At 44.1% G+C, this 19,645-nt stretch overlaps 1 protein-coding gene across 3 annotated transcripts in view; it reads right to left on the bottom strand.

Annotated features, from left to right (window-relative positions):
- Myof (myoferlin) overlaps positions 1–9,589 on the bottom strand; it is a 146,792-nt gene extending 137,203 nt beyond the window's left edge. For all 3 annotated transcript variants that reach the window (XM_021152562.2, XM_021152563.2, XM_029472658.2), the window contains exon 1: positions 9,305–9,589. In XM_021152562.2, the coding sequence (XP_021008221.1) occupies positions 9,305–9,392 (88 nt within the window). In that variant the 5' untranslated portion in view covers positions 9,393–9,589. The remainder of the gene's footprint in view (positions 1–9,304) is intronic.
- Between the last annotated feature and the right edge of the window lie 10,056 nt (positions 9,590–19,645).

Genomic DNA, 19,645 nt, shown 5'->3' with positions numbered 1-19,645 from the left:
GGGGTTGATTGATTGATTGACTGACTGACTGTTTTCAGGGCTTTGTCTGCATGCATGTCTGCATTCCAGAAGGAAAGCATCAGATTCCATTATAAGTGCTTGTGAGCTGCTTGCTATGTGCGTGCTGGGAATTGAACTCAGGACCTCTGGAAGAACAGCCAGTGCTCTTAAGCACTGAGTCATCTCTCCAGCCCTCTAAATGACATTTTTTTTTAATTAGTAGAATATTCTGATTTCAGCAAGTTGTCTTCATTAGTTAATTTCTTTATTTACTTTATATCCTGATCGAGGCTTCTCCTCCTTCCTCTCCTCCCAGTGCCTCCATCTTCCCCCTCCTCCCTCGATCCCTCCCTCTTTCTCTCTCTTCAGAGAAAGGGAGGCCTCCCACGGGTATCAACCCACCTTGGCATATTAAGCTGCAGTAAGACTAGGTGCATCTTCTCCTATTGAGGCTACTAGATAAGGCAGGTAGGGGAAAGGGATCCAAAGGCAGGCAACAGAGTCAGAGACAGCCCCTGCTCCTGCTGTTAGGAGTCCCACATGAAGACCAAGCTGCACTTCTGCTACATATCTATAGGGGGCCTAGGTCTGTCCCACGCATGCTCTCTGGTAGGTGTTTCAGTCTCAGTGAGCCCCTAGCTGACTGGTCATTTTAACTCGATGTGAAAACCTCTCTAGACTCAGGGTAGCCTTCTAAAGGAGAGCTGCACACCACTGTCTACAGCTCCAGTGTTTACTGTAGCCTAACGGTAAGAGCACCACTGTGGATATTCAATAGCAGAACTGTGAACTTGAAACTATTGAGATGGCAAATGTTATGCCTTTCACCACAATGAAAAACAAAGAACTTAACCTTGTACCTAAGAGATGCCCTGGCACACTCTCACCAGTAAATCAGACATAGGCTCTGCTGATTCTGGTACAGTCATAGCTAAAGGGCATTCCACTTAGTCTAACCCTGGGCTGCCCCTGAGAAACGTCCTCCAGGATTCTGTGCATCCTCCACAGATGGGAAGAGAGGGAGGGTGTGATCACTTGAAAGTACTTTAGATTCACCACTATTTCTCCTTATAATACCTTAGGAGTTGCACATTACTCCCATCCTTTTATAGATGAAGAAATGAAGGCTAGATATATAGTTACCCAACGATTTTTCACCTCCTAGTAATAAAACCAGAGGCAAAACTTCACCTCCCTAGTCCAAAGACCATCCTTTTCTACATACTGTGTTGATCATAGAAAGAAGGGACACTTTTTATAGGAGGTTGGGTCAAGTGGTTGTCTAAAAACAGGTCTAAATTTACTGAGCTGAAAGGAGATGAGCCAAGTGGTTCAAGTTCTGGGTTTTCAGGTCTCACACTGCAGTAGATACATCTGGTATACCTGGGGTTTGTGTCCTGGGCTGTTGTACTTTTGGGTCACAGACGATTGGGATGAACCAATCTCACACAACTATGCCAACTGGGGTCACTCTCTTGAGGTCTGACTTGGGGACAATAGGGTGGGGGAGAGAATGAGAGAGGGTGAAAAGAAGTAACTGGAGGGAAAGAGAACACACTGCTGCAAATGGCCCTTGCCTGACAGTAGTCTGGCCCCTGTGGAGCCCATAATCTATATTCTGTAAGATCTCTCTGTAGCTTTAGAAACCATGCTTTCCTTGCACAAGCTTGAATGAGCTTCTTTCTGCTCCTTGCAGAGGGATGCAATGAGAGGAGTGAATGAGACACGCATCTCAGCTTGTCTGAGGAAATGCTCCCCATTTGACTTTTGGGAAGCCAGCTATGTTTGTTTTCAAATATCACTTTCACACTCTAAGCTGTTGTCTCCGATTGCCTCCCTTATGACAGTCTCTTTCAGAGCCACCCCACCCAGCCTGTGCTCACCCACAGGGTAAACACTCCGAGGGGTCATGGGGTGGGGGTGGGGGGGACGTCTGGAGTTCCATTTCACAGTGAAGCACAAGAAGTCCCATTAGCCTGCTAGGTGTGGTTTTCTCACTAATTTGGCTCAGTCAGGCTGCTTTCTTCTTATCTTTCATTAGCTCCTCCCTTCTAAAGGTGGTCCTGAAGGAGCTGCCTCTGTTCTGGAGAGCAATTGACTCAATCAATAAACCTAGGTAACCTCCCAGACTCCCGTTGATGCCATTCTCAGAGAGACTTTCCAGTAGTTACCAGTGCATCACAACTCCCTAACCGGACTACCCTTGTTAATCTCACCACATAAGCCCACAACTCCACTATCCTTTGTGATTATTATTTTTTCTAAGATTTATTTATATATGTGAGTACACTGTAGCTGTCTTCAGACACACCCATTACAGGTGGTTGTGAGCCACCACATGGTTGCTAGGAGTTGAACTCATGACCTCTGGGAGAACAGTCGGTGCTCTTAACTGCTGAGTTATCTCTCCAGCCCCTTTGTGGTTGTTTCAAAGTCTGGAATGTCTTCCCCCGCCATCCCTCCTCCCCCCCCCACCTCCCCCCTTCCCCCCGCCATCCCTCCTTTCCTCCCCCCCACCTCCCCCACCCCCCGCCATCCCTCCTTTCCTCCCCCCCCACCTCCCCCCCCCCCCCGCCATCCCTCCTTTCCTCCCCCCCCACCTCCTACCACCACCCCCCACCATCCCTCCCTTACTTTTTCCTTTCACAGGATCTCACTATGCAGCCCAGTCAGGCCTTAAACTTGTGATCCTCCTGTCTCACAGGTGGATCTCACAGGTGTTAAGATGACCCGAGGGTAAACTATGTCCACTACTTCCTCCTAATGACGTCTTCATGTATCCTTTAAGACCAAATTAAATATCCACACCTTCCTCTCAAAGCTTTCTGTTCTTCTATTTACTCTTTTTGCTTGCTTGCTTGCTTCAATTTTTGAGACAAGGTCTTCCTATATATGCCTGATCTGGAACTAGCTATGCAGACCAGGCTGGCCTTGAACTTGTGGCAATTCCTTTGCATCTGTTTCTCAGGTCTGGGATTACAGGCACATGCCACCAAACCTGGCCTCTTTTTACTCACAGATTGCAACTTTTCCCACGCTTCCAACGAGGTACTAGCTTGTATCTCATGCATCTCATTCTAGTGTCGGAGGCCTAGGAGAACAGACGTGGTAGGTGTTTTCACCATGGCTCCTGACACTGGTGCCCTGTATGAGTCTATAAAAGCAACATATCAAACAGGAGAGGAAATTTAGAATTCCTATGTGCGAGGCCTACTGCATTTCCACTTGATCCACAAGTCACCCTGCAAGGTAGGAGAGGCCATCCTATTTTGTGTTTCTGTTGCTGTGATAAAACACACCATGACCAGAAGCACCTGAGGAGAGGAAAAACTGCATTGGTCTTACATGCTCTGTTCACAAATGATCATAAAGAGAAGCCAAGGCTAGACCCTGGAGATGAGAACTGAAGCAGAGACCATGAAGGAACAGTAATTACTGATTTGTTCATCATCCGGGCTTGGCTTGCTTTCTCATACAACTCAGGACCATCTGCCCTGAGATGGCACCACCCACAGTGGACCAAGCCCTCCCATGTCAATCATTAATCAAGAAAATGCCCCCACAGCCTTGCCTGCAGGCCAGTCTCATCCGAGTAACTCCTCAATTGAGGTTCCTTCTTCCCAGGTGACTCTAGTTTGTGTCAAGTTGAAAGAAACTTACCAGCACTGAGTATTACTTAGAACACTGAAACCGGAGATTTTATTTGCTCATAAGCAATTAGGAAACAAGAAATGGCAATTAGAATTCCTCAGGTATGGCTGGCTCTAAAGCCCAGGGCCTTTACTCTGCAATGGCTAATTAGAAGTCAGTTGATAAAGGCTTAAGGTGGCAGATGTCCCACAGCTGTTTTTTGAATGAAAACTGTGCTCAAAGTACAGCCCTGTTCAACAGAGCAGCTGTTCCACAGAAGCTTGCAGTGAGTAGGGAGACACAGTGTGCTGGGTAGTGTCTGTGCTATAGACCAGTGCATGTTTCACATATAAACCTTCAGCAGGAAGGGCAACAGCTTCTTGTAGTTCTTTTCAAATAGAAGAATTCAAACACATCAATTTATCTGGATAACAGGTGCTACAAACCAGTTGTGCTCAGTTCAGTATCAGGAATGTGTGGAGCAGTCGTTCCTTTACCTAGATCCACCCGCAGGGCACATGAAAGAATTCTAAGTGTAATTCTTCCTGAACAACGGAAGATGGGCCAATCACCGTGGCCCCTTTCAGGATTAACAAACAGAGGCTTTGTTATTCCAAGATGTCTCTAACCTCCTTCCATCTCTTTCAGTGGCCAATGCTGAAAAAGCATATTCAACATCCATCAATCTATCAGTTGTTGGAGAAGGCATAAATATGCCATTTGGACTGGTCTTAGGAACAGAGAGAAACCAGTGTCCACAAAAGAAGCCAGGGAAGTGCCAGTGTCCTGACCGAGAGCATATGGGTAAGCTATGTTGTGGAGGAGGGAAGGAAAAACAGGACAAGCTAATTAATTTCTAAAAGCAACTGTGGTTTTGTAGATGACTGAGAGCCAAAGAATGTGCCTTTGGGAAATGTACAGTCCCCAGGCTTTGGCAGGGTGGGGCCACCATCCTTCAACAGTTAGTCTCCAAGCCCTTTTCTCCCGGAAGTGAGGAGAATGACTCAGTAGATTAAACAGTTTTGCTTTCTGAAGTATTTGTCAATACAATACCATGGTTCTACTGAAGTACCCAAGTTTCATGGCCATCATTGCCTGTGAAGAACTGTCTAGACTCTACAGCATACCATAGGTAGATCAAGATTCTATATGGGCAGCTTACCTCCATAGTCTACAATGAGTGGACCCTGTGAGAGATTTCACCACTCTTAATGGAATCTCACAGCTTCTTAAAGCTTATCTAAAAGATTCTTTTAGAATTTACCTCTGGACAGTGGAGGGTTAGCTCAGTGGGTAAGGTACTTGCTGAGCAAGGGCAAGGGCCTGAGTTCAAATCTCCAAAGCCTACAGAAAGCTGGGCACCATATGACCCTATAATTCCAACTCTCTTACAGAAAAGACAAGAGAATTCCCCAGAAACTTGTGGGCCATCTACAAACAAGAGACCTGCCTCAAACAAGGTGGGAGATGAGAAGTGTCATTCAAGGCTGATATTAGACTCCACTCATGCACCACTGGTGTGGACACTGTACACACATACACACATCACACACAAACAGATACATACACAAAAAGAAAAGGAAGGAAGGAAGGAAGGAAGAAAGGAAGGAAGAAAGGAAGGAAGGAAGGAAATGCCTCAAGATTTTGAATGTTTCTCACAGACAAGGAAATACAAAATCTTGAGGTGGTAATTAAACCAAATTGCCTTGATCTGATCATCACACACACACACACACACTCACACACACTCACACTTACTATGTTCCCTAAGATGGTTTTGAATGGAAGCTTGGGTGCAAAGTGACCCTATCACAAGGACAGGATAGGAAACCTGCTGTTGTGGCCGCCATGTTTCCCTGGAGAGGGATGGTCCTATGAATAAAACACTGCTACACAGTAAAAGCACGCCAGAGTACGAGTACACAAGAAAGGTTTCTCTCTATTAACCTTTTCAAAAGACTCTTTTCACACAAAAGCAAGGGATGAATCAGAGGGGACAAGGAAAGTATATGGTAATATCCAGCTAGCAAAATGACCTTTAAAGACTACAGGCCAACAAACAAACTAAAAAATCCCCCACAGCACCAGCCCTTTAGAAGCGCACATGCTCACAAGACTGGAGCAACTTGTCTGCCTACAGCAAGAGGATGTAAAAGATTTAAACCTAATTGTTCAGACTAACACACCAGGCGTGATGGCAAGTCCCAGCACTGGGGATATGGAGAACTGGACAACGAGGAGATTCAAACTCATCCTCAGATAGCTCTGGACTTGACGATCATCCTGGGCTACATGAGCCCCTGCCTCAATTAAAATTGATTGGATCAGTGGTCCCTAGGAAGACTGCAAACACAGCAGGAAGAGTTGTCACTTTTCAGTTGTTTAATCCCTTTATGGTATGCTTTGGTTTACTTTATTTGGCCATCATTCAAAGAATTAAGATCTGATATTAACAAAAATTAAACAAAATTTAATTGTTTTCTTTTATTGTTTGTGTTTGTGTCTCTCTCTCTGTATGTATGTATGTATGCATGCATGTGAGTGTGTTGGGGGGTGGTTAGGGGACAAGTTGTAGAAGCATGTTCTCTCTCCCCATGGGGGTTCCAGAGACTGAACTCAGACAACCAGGCTTGGCAGCAAGTGTTTTTAACCATCGAGCCTCTCTCCATCCCACAGTTAGAATGTCTAAATGCTTATGTCTGGGAGTTGAGAGGTCTCAGAGGCCTGTACAGTCTAATTCCTGCTGGGCCCAGCTGCACACTCTGGCTGTCTACAAGGAGCTGGAGGCAGATAGCTACCTGTAGTTCTCAGGAGGCTGGCTTAAAATTTAGAACTGGTTCGTGGAACCCAAGACAGAAAAGACATAAGCTCTGCTGCCTTCATAATCCACTCCTGCACACCTTCATTTCCACAGAAGAAGCACAACCAGCCCTTCTGGTTCACACGAGGCCCGGAGCAACAACTCCACAGCCAGCCGAAGACTATACAAAGGCCTGAGATCTACTCCAATGCAGCTGGTGACTAGTATGTTTGCTCCCAGATGCAGTGTAATTGCAGGCTAGCAGGGTCTCTGCTGGGAGTCAGAGATGTGGTCCTCAAAGTCCCAGCAGTGAAAGACTTGGTCTCCAGCCTACCATGAACAGGCAGTGGAACCTTTAAGAGCTGGGGACTTGTAGGAGGAGTTAGGTCATTGGGGCGTGCCTTTGTCCCTTCCCTCTTTTTCTGGCCATGAACAAGACTGCTCTGCCACATACTCCTACCAGGAGGTGACCCTCACCTTTCCTCCCCTCAAGGCTGAAAAGCAATAGATCTGCCCACTTGTGGACTGAACCTCTAAAGCCCTGGGCCAAAAGCCATGTTCTCTGTTCTCAGTGATTATCTCCATCCTTGTCACAGAAATGGAAAGCTGATGGACAGACAGGACCTCACAGTATCCATGTGAGCATCATCACCCCCATTTCTCCCTTCAATTGGCCATGCTTCCTGTCATTGTCATCCCAGGAGGTGAGCTGAGCTCTTTTCCACCCTTGTTCATTTATGAACATTGATGCCACGACATGAGATCCCTAGTTCTATCAGGACTTAATTCAACTTAATTTTACATAGCGCTCAAAATTGGGCACTGGAAGGAATTGATGTATCCAGGGTTTTCAGACTGCTGGGGAGGAAAGGAAGGCAGGAAAAGAAACCATGGCCATATCTGCCTGTCCCATACCTGTCAAGACCATGGCTTTCAGACCTCACAGATGACCAAAGTCTGGTATTAGAAAGTTGAAGCATCTTGAAACTAGAAAGCCAGTGTCCTGCTACTTGCCATGGCTAAGGAAGCTGAGACCTGAATGGTTAGAGCTGGGATATCCGAGATTATCTGTTATTTAGGTAATGCTGGCTAGTGTCCAGTATGCAGGTCAGAGATGGCTCAGTGGTAGAGTGTGCCCTTGGTTTGATGCCCAGGGACATAAAAAAAGGAGACCCCACCAAAAAGAAGTACTTGTCTGGAATTCAAATGTTCCCACCCTGAGTTCAATGGTCTTTCTTGTGTCCAATGAATGAAATAGTAAATGAATGAATGAATGACTTTACCACTCAATCTAAGGGAAGCAGAACTGTGATTGTGTGCCTAGACCACATTTGCCAATTTACCTGAAGTTTCTCCCTCTCAACAAAGCATTTTCATTCATCGACATATTGTTAAGTCACTTAAAAGTTTCAATTATTGAATATTCTTCCTGGATAATAAATTAGTTTTTTTAACACTGTCAATTCCAGATTATTTCATAATCTGTACAATTTTCCCTAAATTGTGACTTCTCAGTCCTAGCACCCTTTTTCACATGCCAATAATGAAAGGTGCAAATTCTTCATGTTGTGTCAGTATTGTAAGACTGCTTTAAGTTAGATTTTTAAAATTACCACATGCAAATAAATTTAATATGTTTCTCCATAATCTAGAGTCAGAACTATAAACCACACTGTCCAGTAAGAATTTGAATTTTGTTTTCTAGGTCTCTTCTTTTCATCTTCCATCTCCCGACTCCTCCCTCCCTCCCTCCCTCCCTTCTCTCCTCCCTTTTTCTCTTTCTAACTGAACAGCCCTTTTAGCGGCTTTGCATTTCCTGTCTTTCCTTTTCTTGCTCACCCTTGGAAGAAAAGATTTGAGAACAGAAATAAAGATTTTCAGAAATGGACAGGAGAGTGGAGAAAGGGGTGAACTACACAGTATTTGCAAGGGAGTAGTAGTCAGATTCCTGGGGTTGGCAGGAAATGTGCCAAGCTGTAGTAAGGGAATGCCTGCCTGTCAAAAGTTCCAGTTCAGCAGGGTGCCCCCACCAAGGGAGCCTGCAATCTTGCCAAGACCGCAGCCAAACCCAAGCCATGGCCACCTGCCCCACTAGGGTGGAGGGGGGCATCCTATGATAACAGCTGCCCGCTCCCCTCCCCGGCTCCCTTCCACCGCAATCACAGCTAGTGTCACAGATATCTGTTTGGAATTCCAAGGGGTCTATTAAAGTCCAGCCAGTCTAAACCTTCCTTCCCCCTTGCTTTGCAGAGGAACTCAGACACACAGAGGAATGATGATGTCATTTGCCCGAGGTTATCCAGTGCTGTAGAGCCAGACTCCCAAGCTGCAGATGTGCTTCAGAGCTCCTTTAGGGTGGGCAACCCCAAAGTTACCGAACATATCCAAACAGCCCAACTCCTGAAGATTCAGAACACTAGAGAGAGTTCCTTTATACCCTACGCAAAGCCCAAATGACGGTAAAAGCAGTATGGAACTGGTTAATAGTGTAATGGTGCCTCCAGCAATTAATGAATTGTTCCCTCCGCTACTCATTTCTCACAGGGAGGGAAAGTTTCAAAACGCACCCACATCTATGCGCACTAACTCTGAACCGACAAAGACCTTCATACTTGAAATCCAGAAGAGTAGCAAATAGAGGTTCCCGAGAGTTTACAGAAATGTCAGGCCATTCGGTGATTCTCCAAGCCCTAGGGAAAGTTAGATTTCCCTCAGTAGTGATCGACAGTGACCTGCCCAGGTAAATCTGGGACCGCCAGAGGAACAGAAGTTGGCTTGGCTTCACCAGATGCCAAGAGCTGACTTGAAGGAGATTCAAACGTCTAGCCTTCCATTAAAGGGTTTCAGAAAGAGAAGAAAACGTCGTCGTCTTACCCTTAAAAATGACAGAAACGATAGGATCCGGCTTCCCAAATTTTGTTTTAGGGATGTTAGTGGCAGATTCCACAATCACTCGAAGCATGGCTCGTGGAGAAAGCAAGTCGCAGCCAAGCGGAGGAGAAGACGCGGTGCTGGCGCTGGGCCCTCCGCCCTGGGAGGAGGATGTCTCCCAGCTGGGGGAGGGCTTCCTCGGGCAGGGGGAGGGCTTCTCCCGCCGCGGTGGGGGGTGGTGCAGGGCAGGGGGGTGGGCCTCTGGAGGATTATTTACTGAAAGCCAAGTGTAAACTGATATCCACACTCCCTCCCGGAGTCCACGCAGGCCCACAGGCGCGGCTTATGAATTCAGAAAAGTGTGGACCTGAAAAAGGACACCTCGACGGAAAAGAAGTTTTGCGCAGCCAATGAAACGGCGGTGGATTTGGGACGAACTGCAGGCAGTTCAGGAAAACCACAGAGATGTTGTTGCCTTTTAGCAGTAACTCGTGAAACCGAACTCGTTGGTTTTCTACCACCTCTTGCACTGTTTTACCGAGTCTCGAGGAGTTTTTAAACCATTTAGTCGGGTTTTTAATTTTACTTTTGCCTTTTCTTCTCCTGCTGTTGGACACGCCCCCTCAGCAACACCAAAGACTTTTTAAAAAGCTGCCAAGAGGCGTCCCCTACTGTATATTACAGGAATAGTTAACGTCCAGGTACTGGAAGAATTGGGTTAGAGTCACTATCCTTGGTTCTTTGCTTTCCCAATGGATTTGCCATAGGAACCCTTCGAAAGAAGGATCCTGCTTTCTCTGGGCCACGGACAGGGGCTGTCCACTATTCTCGAATATGCGTTGTCTGCTTAAAGAGAATGAAGTAAGGCCATGCAGCCTGATGGTTAAAGCACATGAGAAGTCCTTTACCACTTTGAACTACATACATCACCTGAGCAAATTTCTTAGCCACCCTCTCCTTCCATGCCCTTATTTGTAAAAATATCTATAAAATATGTTGTAAGATGCAAGTCCTATGGGGCCTGACAGGTAGCATGAAGAAAATCACACAGGTCTTGCTATAATTTTGTGATTTTTATAGTCTTACTGTTAATGCAAGTCAGTAATTCAGATTATTGTGTTTCATAATGGCCAAATCTGGCTACAGAAACATAGAAGCTCCTTTTTGCTTCTGACATACAACCAACTGGAAGCAGAGTTCAAATGTCTCAGGAAAGTCAGATTAAACTCAATCTCAGTAAGTTTCTCAAATCCTTATACAAAGTAAGGAGTTATATACAGAATTGTGTTTAGTGTGCACAGAGAGTCAAGGTGGAATTCAAAAAGCATTGTTTTTGGTAAATTTGACTGGTTTTCCTCCTTTTACTGTGAAACACATTGTTTCTCTAAAAAAAAAAAAATGGATAGATCATAAATGTGACCACTTGACAGCCCTCCACATCAAGACAGAGAATGTCACACTTTACAAGCCCCAGGGTATACTGCACTTGTGACAGACATTTTTGTCCATCATGAAAATTGCCCTGATTTTTCCTTTACTAAGTCAGTTCTTTGACAAGTCTATACATGTAAACAATGCACCTGGATTCCCCTCTTCCTCACCGTTCTTATCTACCTTTTCAAACCCTGGTCAGTTCTTCCTCTCCTCCTTCCCTACATTTTAGTTTGTGACCTGTGATGGTTTGTATATGCTCAGCCCAGGGAGTGGCACTATTAGGAGGTGTGGCCCTGTTGAAGTAGGTGTGTCACTGTGGGTGTGGGCTATTAGACCCTCGTTCTAACTGCCTGGAAGTCAGTATTCTGCTAGCACCCTTCAGATGAAGATATAGAACTCTTAGCTCTGCCTGCACCATGCCTGCCTGGATGCTGCCATGCTCCCACCTTGATGATAATGGACTGAACCTCCGAACCTGTAAACCAGTCCCAATTGAATGTTGTCCTTTATAAGACATGCATTGGTCATGGTGTCTGTTCATAGCAGTGAAACCCTAACTAAGACATGACTCATCTAGCTTACCCAGTGCCCCATGTGGAACCACAGAATTGGGACTACCCACTAAAGCCTGGTACAGTCCCCAGCAAGTACACAACTAAAGACAATGACTCCTCCTCCCCTTGAATCTATCAGTAGCAACAGGTCCATCAAGGGCAAGTAGGGCTTCCTGAGTCATTCTCCATCCTGGCTGGCTGATAAAGTTTTATTCTTATGCAGACCCGGTACATTCACCTGCAGTTACTGAGAGTTCCTGAGTAGAATGGCTGTGTCATGCACAAGGGACTGGATTTCAAGAGGTTGCTGCAAGGAATACTCCAGAACACACACCTGGATATGAGGTTACAGATGTGGACAGTCTCCAGGAACACTGCACTGAGTTTCACATGTTAAGTGACCCTTGGCCATGAGCTGGATGCACTAGAGGATGTCTTCTACTTGTGTAGAATTGTGTAACAACAATTGCCCACTTTAAGTTAGGAGGAAAACCCTGAATTCTCTGGCAAGCAGTGGGAGGTAGAGTGAAAATACGCCCCCTCCCATGGGATGATAGATTAGATGTATCATCAAAGGCCACAAGAACCATATCCTACCCACAGCATCCCAGAGAACACATCATTCCCAAAGACATCAAGAGCACACTGGTAGAGATGTATTCTCGTCCCCAGAATTTTACTTTTCTGTAGGCCAGGGCTAAAGATAGAGATTCCGTGTCTTCGAGTTTCTATTGCTCTGATAGAACCCCATGATCAAAAGCAACCTGTGGAGGAAAGGGTTTATTCCATCTTGCTCATTATACTGCGAAGTCTGGGCAGACACTTGAAGGCAGGAACTGATGAGAGTTCATGGAGGGGTGCTACTTACTGGCTTGTTCAGCTTTCTTTTTGTGTCTTCCAGGACCTAGGGATTGGTACCACAGTGATCTGGGCCCTTCCACATCAATCACCAATCAAGAAAATGTCCTATTTTCTTTGTGTGAAGTTGACAAAAACCACCAACCATTTTGGTACAGAACTGGGCTAATACCCATGAGGATGACAAAACCACCAGAAGAACCAGTCACAGGGGGTGCTGCATAAATCTCAGGAGCCACATGTGAGGAATTATCATAATAAGCATCCAGGCTGTAGTCACAGGCAGAGAATACACACAGAGCCACAGCAGCATTCCTAGAAAACAGCATCCCAGAACAGAGAAGATGGATGGCAAACAAGTGTTCTATTCAGTGTTGGCCAGATACTTCCCTTGTGGTTGCCAGGCACTGAACATGGGACCCAAAGAAAGATCAGGTCTCTAAGAAGGACTTCCTGCTTCCAGAGCAGGTGTTCGTGAGAATGACTTCTCTAGATCATCCCTCAGTGATGGACCGTTACCTGGAAGTGTAGGAGAAATATACTCTTTTCTCCCCAAGTTGCATTTTGGTCATAGTGTTTTATCACAGGCAGCATACATCCTAACTAAGACACTGGATATTTCATTGTAATTGACATGTTTTGGTCATTGATATAAGCACAACATGGCCTTGATCACTGGAGTGAAAGCTTTGGCTGTGAAAATCCTTTCCCCAAAACACCCCCTAATAAAAGTCTGGAATGAATTGATGAATGAGCTGTGAACTTTCAGACTGTGCAGGGCTAAAAATACATAAGCTATGAAGCCACGAAGAGAAGTGAAGGAAAGCTAACTATTACTAAGTAAAAGAAGCCAATCTGAAAAGGCTACGTGCTTCATGATTCCAAGGATATAACCTTCTGCAAAAGGCAAAACGACGGGACAATGAAAAAAACAAACAAAAAACAGTGATTTCCAGGAGTTGGGGAGAAAAGAGGAACAATGAACAGGCAGAGCACAGAGGACTCTGAGGACAGTGGAACTACAGTATTCTCTATGGCGTTATCACGCTCAGTACTTGTCTGTCTGCACTTGTCCAAACCCATAGGACATACATCAATAGCAAGTCCTAATGGGAACTCTGGACTTTGGAGATCAATGATGTGTGGATGAATTCATTAATTATAACTAATACAAATTGTGGTGTGTGTGATTGGGGGGTGGGGAGGAAGTGTTAGACAGCTGAGTGTATATGATTTTGCTGTGATTCTAAAACCATTCTAAAAATAAAGCCTACTTAAAAATGACACATGAATAAGGCAAAGGAATGCCTGCCTCACTGGTTAGCAACTTTTCATATTAATAAAATGTTAATTTTCTAATAATGCATGGTTAGGTATTCAAGTTGTAGAGAAGTCCCAAGTACATACAACAACCACAAGGACTCACAGACTATCATGCGACTCAAAATCAATCCAATGTCTTGGCATCATTGTTTTAAATTTTCTTAAATTTCTACAAGAGAAATATTATCTTAAATATGGCTTAAGGTACATCAAGCATATTTGATAAGATGCATCCAATTTGAACCTGTAAAATTGTTAAATAAGCCATGAGAAGGATCAATTCCCAAGCTCTGAGCATTCATTTCCTGGATTCCTGGATTCTGTCATTCGGCACTGAGAATCCTGAAGGAAGGCAAGGAGGATTCAGGGTCAGACTGCAGAAGGAGCTTGAGTCCTGTTTCCCAGAGAAGAGTTTGAAAGGGGAACTCTGGGAGCGACAGGCAGCTGCAGGGATCTGTGCTGGAGGTGGGGAGTGCGCTCAGAGAACTTGCTGGTCAATCAACTCCAGTATGGCATCACAAGGGCTCATGAAGAGTGTGTGCATGTGTGTTGAAAATGCAATTGATCGCACATGTGTACATGCATGCATGTGTGTGTGTGTGTGTGTGTGCTTCTCATTGCTATGATCTAACAGACATGTAACTGAGCTGGGGGAAGGATACGCTAGGCAGAATGGATGATGAGAGTATGAGGTTGAAGAAACAGAGAGAAAGGGGATGGAAGAAGGAACCAGGATAAAATATAAGATGTACTTGCTCCAACCAGGCCGCTTCCTACATTTCACTACCTCTCAGTAATGTCATATCACAAATTCATTTAGACGATTCAGCCACTGATAAATCAGAGGCTCCGTGACCTGACTGTCTCTAGAAACCTCACCTCACAGACACACACCTTACATCTTGCCCATGTTCAGTCAAGTGGGCACTCAAACTGACACAGACAGGGATAACTCACTGGCGAGATATGAATATGAACATGTGCTTTGGAGACCACAGAGGTTACAAAAGGAAATTCATGTATTTATTTATTCTACCCCATCAGATGTGGCATCCTCACTGTCAACTCTGCCACCTCTCTTCCTGTCACCTCTGACTCGGTAGCAGCCTCCTCAGTGAGCTATTCTTGCCCCAACTGCGTCAATATAGCCATTATTTTATCCTAAAGGCAAACCTATAGGTAGGTTCTCTTCTCACTGTATGTAGCCTCCCCCAGCCTTGAAACAGGCTGATTCAGACTTTGCTGCCACTGAATATGAGATCACCTGGGGTGTAGCCTTCCAACTTAGATGGCTATATTGTTATGTCAACTACCGCTACTCTTCTCTGAGACTCTGCTACCTGCTGAGAGACCCTTGAGACATTCCGGAGACACAACCTATCCTGCACTTCTGCCTACAGGCTGGCTCCAGACACCAAGAATGGACTGGGGGTGGGGTGGGGTGGGGGAGATGGGCCTTCCCCCTTTATAAGCACAGTCTCTTAGTAAACTTAGTAAACTTAGTTTCCACTCTTAGTTGGAAAAATTGTCTTGGCTTCATCATTCTTTTCTCACAGTCTAAGTCTCTTTCAGCCCCAGCCTGCCTTCCAGAAATACCCGGTTCATGTAGGCCGCGGGGCGGCTTACAACAGATGAAGGTGTAACAGCATTAAATAACTGGCTAAATTTACATAAATAGCAGAGCTGAGTTCCCAACCCAGGACTTGACTTGGTACATATCACAATGTGCTTTGTCTTTACCCACACATCCTAGAATATATGCACTCAACCCTTAATGCCACTAAGATGTGCATACTGGACTAAGAATGTTCCCACATTTATGTCAACCTGGAATGTCACCTTTTTTGTAAACAGGGTCTTTTCAGTTGAAACTGTGTCAAGATGAGGTTCTGCTGGATTAAACGGTCCCCAAATTCAATATGACTAGTGTCTTTATAAGAAGGACATCTGCACATAGAGCATGTGGGAGAATGCTATATGAGGTTGAGTTGTAATGACACATCTCCAAGTCAAGGAATGGAAGGGTTGTCAGAAATCACTAAACCCAGGGAAAGTGGGAGTGAAAGGGGAGCTAGCAGACTAAATAACCTTGACCTTGGTTCTAGACCTCCAGCCTCCAGTACTATGAGAGAATGGGTTTCTGTTGTTTTGAGTCTCACAGTAGTTGTGACATCACAGAAATTTAATATGGTACTTTTGTTCCCCTGGTGTGGTGTTTTAAATGAAATTGACCCCCATAAACTCATAGGGAGTGGTGTTATTAGGAGGTGTGGCTTTACTGGAGTGGGTGTGGTCTTGTTAGAAGAAGTATGTGTCTCTAGGGATGGGCTTTGAGGTTTCAGATGTAGACCTCTCAGCTACTTGTCCGCCTCCAAGCCTGCCTGCATGTTGCCAGGCTTCCTGTCATGCTGATAACGGACTAAACCTCTGAACTACAAGCCAGCCCCAATTAAATGCTTTCCTTTATAAGAGGTGCCAAGGTCATGGTGTCTCTTCACAATAGATATCCCAAATAAGATACCTGGATACCCTTAGCTCACAAGATCTTTGTGCCTGATGCTCACTTGCTTCCTAGTACAAGCAGGCAAGAATGATCATTAGAATTAGAACCTATTTCTTTTGGTTTCCAAAATGACTGAAGACCAACAGCTCTTTAGGAGTTCCCTAGGACTCCAGAACCAGATTGGGACAGTTGAGGCATCCAATCTCATGGATTGGACAGCTCTGATCAGAATTCACACTGATTATTTTTTGAGCAAAACTCTCTGCCCATCTATTCCTTAACTGGAATATTCTGTACATCTGTCTCATCATTTCCAACACATATCATTTAAGAAAATTCTGCATTAATCTCTGTGAGTAACCTTAGACCTGTCCCGAACAATGGGGAGAAGAGACACAGAGAGCAAAATGTTCAGAGGAACAGAAAGAAAATCTGGGGGGTAAAATTACAGATACAAGGAACAAAATAGTAGGGACATTAAAGAGAATTTAGCCAGAAAAAGTGAAGATAGAGTTACAATATCTGATTTCAATTCCGGTTTCTCAGCTTCTTAGGAATGTGTTACCTAACAGTATGGCATCTATGCATGGTTTATTTTAAGACCTGTTTGATAATGTATTTGTACAGAAATCATTTCAGATAACAACTAAAACGCACTTTTGTATTAAAATAGAAAATAAAAAAGAATATTTACTAGCTTAATGATAGGGTTCTGCACAATGAGTATTATTTTTAAGTAACTTCATGCAGTTGTCCTTCAGTATACATGAGATATTAATTAGTTCTATATTCCACCACAGATACAGCCACACATGCTCAATGCTTGATCATTTCACACTTAAATGAAATCAAACAGTATTTGCATGTAACTTCTACACATTCTCTTCTAAGTCACCTCGAGATTGCTTATAATATCCACAATGATGATAATACTGTGTGGATAGTTATTGTGCTATGTTGTTTAGGGAATACTGACAATGAAGAAATCCTGTATATATTCAATACAAGTTTTTTCTTTGCTCAAATATCTTTTTTTTTTAAGATTTATTTATTTATTATATGTAAGTACACTGTAGCTGTCTTCAGACACTCCAGGAGAGGGCGCCAGATCTCGTTACGGATGGTTGTGAGCCACCATGTGGTTGCTGGGATTTGAACTCTGGACCTTCGGAAGAGCAGTCGGGTGCTCTTACCCACTGAGCCATCTCACCAGCCCTCAAATATCTTTTATTCTATAATTGGTTGAATCTATGAGTATGAAATCCTCGAAAAAGGTCAACCAACTGCAAAATAGTATTTAAAATTTTTTTTCTTCCTTTAAAGATGTGCTTGGCAGTGACTAAGTCTACACAGAAGTTAGGGGGAGATAAAGTGTCTCAGAACATTTGGCTCTGTTGTCACTAGTCAGGATACGTGGGGAAGCTAAGAATCTGATAGGCATGAACATGGCCTTTGCTGAGAAAGTATTAGTCAAGAACTTGGGAGGTGGCTCAATCTGTAAAGTGCTTGCTCTGCATGTATAAGGATCTGAGTTTGATCCCCAGAACCTATATAAATGAAACAGGCATGGTGTCATGCACTTGCAATCCCAATGCCACTCTGGGAAGATAGAGCAGGGATCCCTGGGGCTCACTGGCCAGCCAGACTAGCCTAAGTTCAAATCCCCAGAAAAGACAAAGTGGATGGAAAAGCACCTTTGACATCTGTGTTCGTGGGTACAATACACAAAAGTGTGAGTACACACACATACACACATACTCCAAAAGAAATCTCTCTTTTTCTTTCCCCTTCTCCCATTTCTATCTTTTTCTACTAGGGATCAAACCCAAGGCCTCATGCATAGGCAGGTGTTCTATCAGCGAGCAATAAACCCCAACCAATATTGTAAAAAATAAACCTACAGGGGGAAAAAGACACATTGCAATAAATAATATCCTTTATTATATGCATACCAGTGCTGTTCTGTAGGAATGTAACATGAGTCACATTCACCATTTTGGATTTTCCTTTAAAAATAAGCATACTAGGTAAGACGGATTTCCATGTTTTATTTTAGCTAGTCAATCCAGAATATTATGCTTTTTAATATGTAAGAATACAAAACATATTAGTACAATCCTTTATATTCTCCTTTTATACTAAGTCTTTAAAATCTGCTATGTATATCAGATCTCAACTTGAACACAAGGTCTTCATCAGAAGTGTTTGATCTATATTTAGATGTTGCAGTAATTAGGACCCAAAAGATATGTGTATGCCTTTTAAATCACATTTATTCAGTGTGTGTGTGTGTGTGTGTGTGTGTGTGTGCATGTGTGTGTTTTAAGGGACAACTTAAGGAGTCAGTACTCTTTTCTACTATGCAGATCCTGAGAGTCAAACTCAGATAGTCAGACTTGGTGGCCTGAGCCTTTACTAACTGAACCCTCTCACCAGCTCCTCTACCCAAGGTTTTCAAATATACTTATAGTTTTTCTACTAACAGAATTAGCTGTCTGTTCAAAAGCAAAATTAAGTACAACTTAGAGCTCAGTTTCTTGCTCACAGCAGCCACAGTTCAAGCAGTCATCAGTCAAATGTGGCCAGCGCTGCCATACTGGACAGAACACAGGAAGTTTTCTGTCATGGCAGAATGTTCTGTCAGACGTGCAGGTCTATTAGCAGGCAGGGTCCTGTGGACTCATGAAAGGCCCCTTGGAAGCTAGAACTCTTCTGATCACACCAGCCTCCTGGTTTCCAATTAGTAAGTCTAAAAACCATTGATACTGTTTCCTAAGAAGAAAATGAGCTTTCCTGCTAAGATAAAGACATTCCCGTTTTTCTCCTTACATGAATAAAGACGAGTCTTGAATCCTTACCCTAGAATATCCCTGAGTGAACTGTCAGTATCACCTGGACAATGAGATCTCCTTGAGATGCTATAGAAACAGCTAGCAGCTTGAAGCTTCACGACTGTGCCTGTCCATAAAGAGCAAACACTGATGTCTAGATCCAACATTGGCTTTTACAAATAACCCAAGCCTCCCAGTGAACCTCCTGGCTATGCCTCTCCCTTACTAGTCCTTATTCATTGCAGCTTCCAAAAGAACCGAGGTTCTGGAGGGCAGATGTAGAACTGCAGTGTCTGTTTCCACAGACTTAGTACCAAGTGTCACTCCCACAGGGTATCCCCACCTTCCCTTCCCTACCCTTCCTCTATGCTCTACTATTTAAGGAACCCTCCCCTGCCCCTGGTGTGTGTGTGTGTTCGAGAGCATGCATGTATATAAGATCCCCCTACTTGATTCCAATTTTGCTTCAGTCTGGACAGTGAATATTCACATCCTGACCTCATTTTGACAAACTTTCTCCCACCCCTAATCACTCTCATATGACACTTTAACACACAAATAAGAAGAAAGCCAAAACTGCTTCCTGGGAATAAAAACATGCACAATACCCCCCATTTCTGCTTATTCCATACTGCACTCTCCAGAATTAGCTGCCCACTGAAATTTACCTTTTGTCGAACACCTGCTCATTGAAGTTAGCTAAAAGCATAGTCCCTCCCCTCCCTCCCTTGTCTCAGGTTATCAGAGGTCAATTTGCTGGAGTTGATGCTTGCCAGAAAAGCTGACCTCAGCAATGACCAGACATTTTAATTTTAATCAATACAAAAGTGTTGAACTGAAC

Source organism: Mus caroli, unplaced genomic scaffold (assembly GCF_978045245.1).
Source record: "Mus caroli unplaced genomic scaffold, Mus_caroli_1 scaffold_20, whole genome shotgun sequence".
Lineage (NCBI taxonomy): Eukaryota > Metazoa > Chordata > Mammalia > Rodentia > Muridae > Mus > Mus caroli.
The sequence above is the reverse complement of the archived record's forward strand: the minus strand, read 5'-3'. Positions and strand labels throughout refer to the sequence as shown.